The sequence below is a fragment of the Acanthochromis polyacanthus genome, chromosome 1 (assembly GCF_021347895.1).
Source record: "Acanthochromis polyacanthus isolate Apoly-LR-REF ecotype Palm Island chromosome 1, KAUST_Apoly_ChrSc, whole genome shotgun sequence".
NCBI lineage: Eukaryota > Metazoa > Chordata > Actinopteri > Pomacentridae > Acanthochromis > Acanthochromis polyacanthus.
The window spans coordinates 34,711,529-34,722,005 of NC_067113.1; the positions used below are offsets into that span (position 1 = coordinate 34,711,529).

Sequence of the window (10,477 nt, forward strand, 5' to 3'; positions counted from 1 at the left end):
AATATCTACAATATCAGTAGTTTTCAACAGTAAAAAGTGATTTTAGTTGAACTTTCAGAACTTCCTGAACCCTGCCATCCTTGTATTTTTTGTTTTCTTCTTACCTAGTTTAATAAAATTTGTTGTAATAAAGTTAGATTCATTTGTGGAACCAGAATTTCTGCAGAACTGAAACAAAAAACTGAAATGTGACGAACAGCAGCGTCAGAAAAACCCTATCAGACAGAACAAAGATAACATTTATCCTGGACGTGTGCGTCACAGAAAAATAAATAAAATCATTTACACGCTTCACTGCTGCAAACGTTTAACAGAGTTTAACGTTTGTGTTCAACTTTGTTTACAGATTATTTATGCAATATATTATTATTTTATTAGCCGCAGACACAAAACTCCTGGTTTTCATGTAGCAGACAGAAAAAAAGGGACAGAAATAAATTAACATTTGGTCCGATAGGTTTATAAAACAGAAAGAAAAAGGTTTTAACCCAAAATAGCTGCAAATGTTTCCAAAATGACTTGAAAATTGTCGTTTTGTGCTAATTTGTGGTAATTTTAGACAGCTGTTGAAATTTGATGTTACTTTGGTTAATTTTCAAGCTATTTTTGATAAATTTAGAGGAAAACCAGAGCTACCGGATCAAAAAAATAAAGTCAGCACGGCTCAGAAACAGTGAACAGAGGAGGAAGTTGTTGGAAGATCCATTCAGCATGGTGAAACATGTTTCTACTGATGATGACCAGTAAAAAATTCAACATTTGCCTTTTTTTTTTCATGGATTCATAACCCAACATTTCTCTCTACTTCTTCATGGTTGTTCTGTCTCCATAGAGCTGTGAGACTTTAGATAGGAGTAAAATAAAATGAGAAAACAGCGAGGATAAATAAGCAAGAAGCACTCAGAGCACTTATATTCTACCCGTTTAAATTCCTTGAGGATGAAACCAAGCTGCTGCATCGAATACACGCGACTGTGTGGTTTCAGCAGATTCCTGACACTCTGTTACAGGTGTCTAACCAGCAGGCCTCCGTTTAAAGTGTCAGTTATAAACTCTGCTGTGGCCTGCTTCAGAAACCAGGTCAGGTTGAGAAAACAGGCGTCTTTCTGTGTGAGGATTAACCGTGAAGCCGCTCAGACGCCCGATCGATCAGAAAAAAAAAACGAGAAGAAACCACCTGTGGCGATGTTGTCCAAACCACGGCGGTCGATTCGTGCACAGCTTCACGGACGTCGTTTGTTTTCTGTGTGGTTTGTGGTTCTGCACAGCTGCTCACTGACTGCTAGACGTCGGCTGTAAATACATACGTCCACACGGAAACCTCACAGATTTCAGGGTTTGCTGTTTCGCTTGCAGCTCTGCCAGAACACGATGCAGGACCGAGCTGAGGCCTCACTCAAACCAAAGCTGTGAGATTCCGTCTCGTGTTTGAGCGCCAAAATACCACATTAAAGGACCAAAACTGTGACCTAATAATTACTCATAAATCTATTTACAGGGTGTTTAGTTTGGTGACGAGAAACTGCAGCTCCCCACGCTGGCAGCTCAGCGTGTCAGAAAGTTTAGAGAAAAGTAAACCACACAACCAGAAGTCCTGCAAACCGACAATAAAACAGCACATTTTACTCCAGTTATTCATCAGTTCAACCACTTTAATATAATAAACTACACAAAAAACAAGGAATTCTGTGGTGGGAGAGGTCATGTTTATCTGATGATTTGTAATCTTTAACTATTTTGATTGTCAATTAATCGAAATGAGTAAATTTTGTTGAGGAAAACTTTTTAAATTGTTCGACTGCAGTTTCTGAAATGTGAATATTTTCTAGTTTCTCTTCTCGTCTGTTACAGTGAACTGATTATCTTTGGGCTGTGGACAAAAGGAGTCCTTTTGGGAAACACTGATGGAGGTTTTTCACCATTTTCTGACTTTTTCTTAAAGCTCTCTGCTAGCTCTAGTACCTGGTTGTTCATGTTGGCAAATAGAGGGTCATTAAGCAGCACAGAAGTCTTTGTCATGGTGGCCCATTGCAGGCTTAACCCCCATAATGCTCATAGTTTGCTTTAGTAAGAAAAACAGATACAAGAGAGAGCCTTAAGTGTCACAAAAGTCTTTGTCCTGGTGGCACGTTGTTACACTAACCAAATAATGCTCTTTGCTAGCTTTAGTAGGTAGAACAGACAGCATTAAGTGTCACTGAAGTCTTTGTCATGGTGGCCTGCTGCTAGTTTTACTCCCATAAAGCTCATTACTTGCTTTAGCAGATAGAACAGGTACAACAGACAGCACTGGGCGTCAGAAGTTATGGCAAATTAACTCAAATAATGCTGGCTTTAGTAGGTCCAACAGGAACAACAGTTACATTTTCTGACCTGCATTTATTTGTCTTCTGCCCCAACAACTCATATATTTTCAATTAGTTGAATTATTAATGGCAATGAATGGATTCACTGACAATCATTAACATCCTCTGAGTGCATCAAGTTGAACTTGCATCATGTAAGTTAATAGAAAAGGGCTGCAGTTCTCGGCAGCTCAGCAAAACCGCTCTTAAAGAACACACGATGTGAAACTGGAGTCAGGAAATGCTGAAACTCATTGAGGGCTGCAGGAAGGAGTTCCCACCTCATGTTCCTGCTCAGAGGAGGAAGTCTCACACAAAGCCTGTTTACTGGGTTGTTTTCTGTTCTGCTTTGACAAAACGCCAGCAGAAACCCCTGCTGTGATGTTCCCATCACATCTACTTTCTGTCCGCCGCCTTCATTCCTGGATTGCAGCATCGTCCACATCTGGCCTCAGTTACCGGCTCGGCTTTGGGACGGAGCTGCAGAACATCTGAAACCAAACATTCCTGCTCTGCTCAGACAAGCCGGTAGAGGAGGCGCTCCAGCAGGAAACCTCACCGGGCGGCCATGAAGCACAATAGGAGGTAAAGGATGAAGCCTCCCTTCTCCTCTGAGCAGCAACACCGACCTCCAGATTCACAGATTCTAATTCAAAGACAACTCGCAAGTTGACTTTGTCCCGTCTAAAGTCATGAAATTCTGGATCACGACATGTGGCTCACTGTGACTGTGCTCATTCTTTCCATGAATACATGCAAAACCAAATTAAGATGTTCAAAAAATGACACCATTAATAAATCTGAAACTGTGAAAAGACAAGGAGTCTTTGTACAGGACCTCCTCAACTTAAGTCGGTGTTCTGTTCCTACAGTCCGACAGAAGTCAATTATCGTCGTAAGTTGGAACTCTATCAGATCACGCTTGGGAGCCATAATGAAGGGCAAAAAGTTAGCAAATGTAGCACAATCTAAGGTCGCGTACAACCGGCGAATGTAAACAAAGCCATCATATAGCACCGTGTGACCACGTATTTGGTCTCTCTGCTCGCCAACTAATTCCACGTAACCAGTTCCAACGTAGTGACGAAACGCCGTAGGTTGAGGACATCGTAAACCGAGGTATTTTTAATTTTCTCACGATTCTTAAAGTACTCATCTGCAAAGTGACGTTAAATGAACCAAATCTGAGCTTGAAATCATATTATTTCATCAAAAGCTCCACGTCTATTTTTTTTAAATTGCCAAAATAAACTGAGTGCTATAACTGCATTCTGTAAAAAACTAAAAATTCTGCGCGGCTTTGTTCAACAGTGAATTTTTAAACCTATCAGTGGTGAGAAATTTGTATAATTTTTCCATATTTGCGACAAAAAAAAAAAAACAGTCTTTGGTCGACATTTTACCAACTTTTGAGTCCTCGAACATCAGGAAAATTCAATGTAAAGTAAGTACGGCAAGACATGGTTCAAGTTTTTAGATATTTTGACTTGAAATTTGTCCATAAGTTAAAAAAAATTGAGCAAAGATTTCTGAAGACTTGCCTAAATGAAAAATCACTGATGAATTATTGGGCCTTGAAAATGGAAAAAGTGAAAAATCTTCATACTACAGTGGAAAGTTTTCATAAGACATGAATGGATCCATATTTTCTACTAAAAACAGACTTTGGTTGACATTTCACCAGCTTTTGAAGCTCTAACATCAGTAGAATTTGATGTGTTGTCAGTATTTGATGTTAAAATCAAGTCAAAGTGGATCATTTTTGAGTCATTCTGCAGGCAGACAGAAATTGTTTTAAAAATGCGATGATTTAAGATGCAAAGAAAGATTATTATTACTTCTTCATGCTCTAGGATAATAACAGTAAAGTCACATCATCCAGACAGTGAGGCGGCTGGGATGTAAAGACGTCATTAAACTGATAAAACACTCTGGGAACAAACCAGGACTTCCCAGTTGAGGCGAAGTCGGGGAAAAAAAACGTCATCTACGACCAAAATAAATAATTAAATGGGATTGAAAAAGTGGGCCAGAGGTCAGCGTCTTATCTGCCTTCACTGCAGCCTGAGAGCGGTTTGTATTTTTAGACGCTGAATAGATTCGGCTCCACGGGAATCGTTTTGTGTCGTGGGTTTGACGAGCAGAAAGAGGCCGAGTGGTGACAGCGAGGACAACGCAGGAATCAGGCTTATCTCGGGGCGACACAATCGGAGGTCAGAGGTCGGGGCTCTTATCTCCTCGTCTGGCAGGGGGACGTAAATCAATCCCACCTCTGCTGTGATTCCAACCACACCACGCCAGGATCCCATGCAGTTTACGTTTCAATACCCGGCTCAGAGTGAAAACCGTTATGGAGCAGAAAATAGTGGAAATCGTCCAGATCGAGATCTCCAGATATCTCGTGTTTGTCGGACCACCAGTCCAAACCGCAAAATACTGAGTTTACAACCATACATGACCAAGAAAAGCATTTTAGAGGCATCAAGTGTTTTTGGTTTTAAAACCTTTGAGAGGACAATATCTACTGGAGGATAAACAGTACAAACCTCCAGATAAATGCCCAATAGTCCTGCTACAACACAATCAGCTAAAACGGGGTCTTAAATATACTCTTCTATTGTATCTTAATTCTATAGTGTCACTGAAGTAAATGCAAAAAATACAGTCTTTGGTCAACATTTCATCAGCTTTTGAGACTCTAACATCAGTAGAATTTGATATGGGGCAAGTTTGGGAAGACAAGGTTCCAGTTGTTTAGATATTTTGATTTGAAATTTGTCCAAAATCACTCTTTTGTTCTAAATGACCATAATTAAAAAATACTGGTCCTTGAAAATGTTAAACAGTGACAGGACTCAAACTGGACAACTTCTGCATCATTCTGGAGAACTTTCAAGTTATTACAGTCAATTTTTGAACAGTTTTGGAAAATTCTGGAGTCACTGCGAGCAAATTTGGTGTAGTTTTCTAAACAGATTTTCAGCCATTTCGGACACTTTTCACTTTCGAGCAGATTCAAATAACTGAATGGATCCAGTAGACCATACATTTAAATTATTGGTCTTTAAAAGGGAAAAAGTGCACAGCTTTAAAACTAGGGTGGTACCGTGGATGGATCCATATTTCCAACTAAAAATACAGACTTTGGTCGACATTTTACTAACTTTTGAGACTCTAACATCAGTAGAATTTAAATATGTGACAAAAATAACAAGACAAGGTTCCAATTTTTAGATATTTTGACTAAATATTAATGTGGACTCTTTGGTAGGAAACAGAAACCGGTGCTCATAGGGGTCAAAATGATGGTATTAGATGTGCAAAGCTGCTTCCATGTTGTACATATGAGGCTCGTTTTGCAGATTTTTGCAACAGCATCGCTATCGCAAATGACAACTTTGTCAAGTAAACAAATGTGTTGGTGATATTTGGAGGAAAAAAGAGAAAAATCTTCTGGATTTGTCTGAATCCAGCTGAAAATAGTGTACGCACTGCTGCTTCATGAGGACAATTTTTGACGTTTCTTTGCTTTCAGCTCCTACATGAAGTTAAATCTGGTCACAAACTTTTCTACAGTTTCTGTGTTTTTCATGGATGTAGTATCATATGTTTAATGTTTTGTGTAGATCTCCAAAATCAACAACCTGCTGCCATGTACGCCAAAGAAAACCAACGTTTTAGTCTAAAATGTACTTTTAAACATTAAGTATCTCAGCTGTGCTTCATTTTCAGTCCCCACTTCCTCACAATTACAGCAAAAACAATAAAACCGTTCCCTGGGCTGTTATTTTTGTGGCATCAGATGGACTTTGTGCAGTTTGTTTCCTCAGACAATAGCAGCTAAGCCACAGACGTGATGTTGTTCTTTACAGACCGGACACAACGAGGTGTTGTTCCTCCTGAGTCAATAGGAGGAGACGCAGGAAAGAATAACAGAGAGACGCTTGTTTAAACCGGACTCCCAGCGTAACGCTAGTCCACTGATTCAGGACACTTTAAACGCTTTTATAGACTTCAACTGAGCTGGAAAACACAAGGTTGGATATGAGACGCTTCAAAGTAAGTTAGAAACATTTTAGGATGCAAATCATTGTCTATCCAGCTAAGTAGGCGGTGTTCAGCTCAGACTGACAAAATATTTTCATCTCAGTTAATCAATATTCATTTTAAACCAATCAGTGGTCAGAATTTGTCCATATTTCCAACTAAAAATACAGTCTTTGGTTGGCATTTCACCAACTTTTGAGCCTATAATATCAGTTGAATTTGATATATGGAAAGTGATAGTTCCAGTTTTTATAGATTTAGACTAAATGTTGATGTGAACTTGTTGCTAGGAAACAGAAACTGGTGTTTTAGGGGTCTAGATGTTGGTGTTACACGTGCAAAGCTGCTTCCATGTTGTCATCAGGCTGAAATTTAACAACAGATGAGGCTAATGTTGCCTTAAAACCCAAATGAAGTTGTTTGTTTTGTCCAACCATTGATCTATTGATCTATAGAGTTGTATTGAGTCTAAAAACCTTCCTTTTCCAGACTTCTACTCGTGTTGCGTCCACTTTGTGCTTGACGTCTTCACAGCAAACATAAATATAAATGTGTAAATGTGTCGGGCTGCTGTCACTGAACCCAGCCAGCCGACCGCTCATTAACTGTTAATGACTTGGGAGGACAACGTCCCGGTGATCTGGCGGCAGCAGCTGGCGCTCGGCTCGTGTTCTCCGGTGTTGATATGGCGACGGAGGTGAGACGAAATGAAGGATCACAGGACCGACGACAAATCAGTCGGCAGTAAAGAGTCTCCAAAAGAGTTGGTGTTTCTCTCTGCAGGATGTTTGAAAAGTTAAATTACCTCATAAACGTTGGGAAATGTGTTTATGTTGATATTTATGTGAGCCTGTGTTTGTACTTTCACTTCAACGCAGCTGTTTTTTTATCTTATAGATGTTTAAATGGAAACTTTGGTCTCCTGACATGTTGGGTTTTGCTCAAAAGAGCCTTTTTGGAGTTTTAATTACTATTTGTTGTGTTGGTTGGAAAACAATGGTAAAAAAAAAAAAAAAAGTCCATCGTTATGAACTTGAACTTCAGGTGACATCTTTAAATATGTTGATCTGTCTGAACAGCCATCCAAAAGCCAAAGATCTTCAATTTATTATCCATGTTTTGTCGTTCTTGTCAGGAAATTATCTCTTTTAAAATCTGCCAAATCTGAGAAAAACTCCCCCTTGACCTCCCCAGACTCAGCTGACTCTTCACCTCCAGTAACTTTATTTAATGATCAAAGTTCTACCTTCATACTGTGAATATTTCCAGAGTTCCAGCTCCTTGAAGTCCATAGAGGTGGGTCCAGATTTATCACTTTTTAATGGACTTTTTGCATCATTTCTGAGCCTCAGAACGTCATCAGTCCAGCAGATAGAACCATGGCATTTAGGAGGAGAAACACATCTGAGTTCTGGGAAAAACTGACACCAGATCAGTTTAAATCCATCCAGGTGTCACAATCTAAAGAGTAAATCTGGTTTTTGTTCATTTTTACAACTGTGCTCATCTAAAAGACAGGATTCCTGTCTTTGCATTTGTGAAATTTTAGACCAAACCTTATAATAAACCATTTGGTTGATGACAATAATTAATAAGCAATGGTCTTTGAAAATGAAAGAAAATGAAACATTTCCAATCAAAGGTAGTTTTGTGTCCCCCTAAAGGTTCTTTAAGTGTTTACATATGGATGGATCAATATTTCCTACTAAAAATACAGACTTTGGTTGATATTTCACCAACTTTTGAGGCTCTAACATCAGTAGAATTTCATGTATGGCAAGAATTACAAGACAAGGTTCCAGTTTTTAGATATTGTGACTTAAAATTTCTCCAACATCACTAAAAATGTGTCCAAAAATTACCTAAATTTGTCAGAAATCACTAAAAAAATTGTCCAAAATGACGACAATAATTGAATATGGACCCTTGAAAACTGAAGAAAGTGCAAAATTTCCAATCTAAGGCGGTTTAGTGTCTCCATAAAGTTCCTGTACAGTCTCTATATATGGATGGATCCATTATTATGAATAAAAATACAGCTTTGGTCAACATTTCCCCAACTTTTGAGGCTCTAACATCAGAAGAATTCAATGTGTGGTAAGTTTGACAAGTCAAGGTTTCAGTTTTTAGATATTTTGACTTGAAATTTGTGCATGATTTAAAAAAATAACAATTATGATTAAATACTGAGCTTTTGGTCGACATTTCACCAACATCTGAGGCTCTAACGTCACTAAAATTTGATGTGTGTTATGTCTGAATTCTTGATTGTCTTGTATGTTGCTTTGGACGAAAGCGTCTGCTAAATGAAATTGTAGAATTGTAGAATGTGTGGCAAAAATACAAGACAAGCTTCCAGTTTTTAGATATTTTGACTAAATATTCATGAGAAATCACTGGTAGGAAACAGACTCTGGTGTTCATAGAGGTCTAGATGTTGGTGTTTGATGTTCAAATATATTTTAAAAACTTTATGATGAACTGTTTTGTTGGGTAATTTAACACCAAATGCAGCAGCTAGTTTGCCAGACTGAGCCCAGATTATGCTGCATTGGAGGTGATGAAGGTGAATTTTCTGATAATTTGGTTCAGGATGCAGATGTGAGCAGCAGCTGGACGAAAACATCTGGTTTGGTTTTAAATTCAGTTTTGAGTTTTTGCACAAGAAAAGAAGAAGAAACGTTGTGAAATGACACAAAAGCAACTTCTTCCTATTTCATGCAAACCAGGAGGAACTGTTCCACTTCTGCTGACCCAACTTCATACCCCCGGCAACCCCAGGTAACCCCGGTTCCCCCCGGTCCTCCGGTTCTCGTTGTCCCGGTGCTGCTTACCTCCCAGCGGCCGTAGGTGAGGAGGAACAGGGAGAAGGGGATGGCGGTCCCGGACATGGCGTGTGTGGACGGCATGCTGTACTCGGAGTTGTAGAACATCTCCACCTTGACCACCGGCGGGGAGGCGGGCCGGGACCAGCCGACCACGTCCTTGGTGCACTGGCCCAGATACATGACCCAGACCCAGACCATGATGAGCCGCCGGCTGACGAACACGTCCACGTTCCACATGATGAAGGGGAAGAAGGTGATGTAGAAGGACTCGTTGCCCAGCTCGGTCCCCAGCGTGAACATGTAGTACAGGAACCGGTTCTGGATCAGGAACTCCTGCCCGGCGTCGCCCGTCAGAGAGTTCTTGCGGAGCGGCTTCACTTTCACCGGGGCTTCGCTGCCGTTCTCCCCGCGGAGCTCCGGAGCTCCTCCGGCCGCCCCGTTCTGCGGAGGACTTTCGCTGCTTCCCTTGAGGTTTAAATCCGCGGTTCTCCTCCGGATCTCAGTCTTCTTCTTCCCCTCTCCGGCTCCGATAACGGCCGAGTTCTCTCCGTCACTTTCCCCGCCGCTGTGATGCTGAAGAGCCCCGTTGTTGAGCGGCGAAGTCCGGTCCGCTGGTTTGCCCGCGCCGCTCCGTGAAAACGTCCCCCGGACCCCGCAGAAGTGCTGGAAGCGGGCCACCAGGTGCGGGTCCTGGAGGTATCGGAGCCGCTCCCTGAGTTTCTCCATGTCTGGCCGGGTTCGGACTCCCACGCAGCAGACGGCAGGATCACGGACTCCGCTACTTTCTGTGCCAGAGCACCGATGCTAGCTGAGCGGCTAACGTTAGCTAGCCGAGCCGCGCATCCCGGCGGAGGTCAGAAGTGAAGCCCGGACCGTTAGAAAAGTAAAAACAAGTTCAAACGGCGACTTAAGCCGTTTAAACAACATTAAAACCCGTTTCCGGTCGGACTTTAACGGACATTAACCGAACCGGGGCCGCGCTTCCACTGAGTCCAGACGTTGCGTTTAGGGTCCCGCTTTCTGCAACTGACAGGTCCGCGGAGCCGCCGGGAGCGCGCCTCGGCTGCTGCTTTCAGTGGCAGTCGGAAAATCAACCAATTTCTTCCAAAACCGACAAAAATGTTGACAATAAACATATATTTTTATGTATTATAAATTATGTGTTTATGTCTGTATATTTCAATATTTAATAAACGACTTACAATTACATAAATTATATATATATATTTTGAAAGAATTAAGTATAAAAGTAATTCT

General features: G+C 40.9%; 1 protein-coding gene across 1 annotated transcript in view; it reads right to left on the minus strand.

Annotated features, from left to right (window-relative positions):
- sgpp1b (sphingosine-1-phosphate phosphatase 1b) overlaps positions 1–10,355 on the minus strand; it is a 29,975-nt gene extending 19,620 nt beyond the window's left edge. Inside the window, exon 1 of the mRNA XM_022191879.2 lies at positions 9,227–10,355. Within this exon, the coding sequence (XP_022047571.1) occupies positions 9,227–9,946 (720 nt within the window). The 5' untranslated portion in view covers positions 9,947–10,355. The remainder of the gene's footprint in view (positions 1–9,226) is intronic.
- Positions 10,356–10,477: the final 122 nt, after the last annotated feature.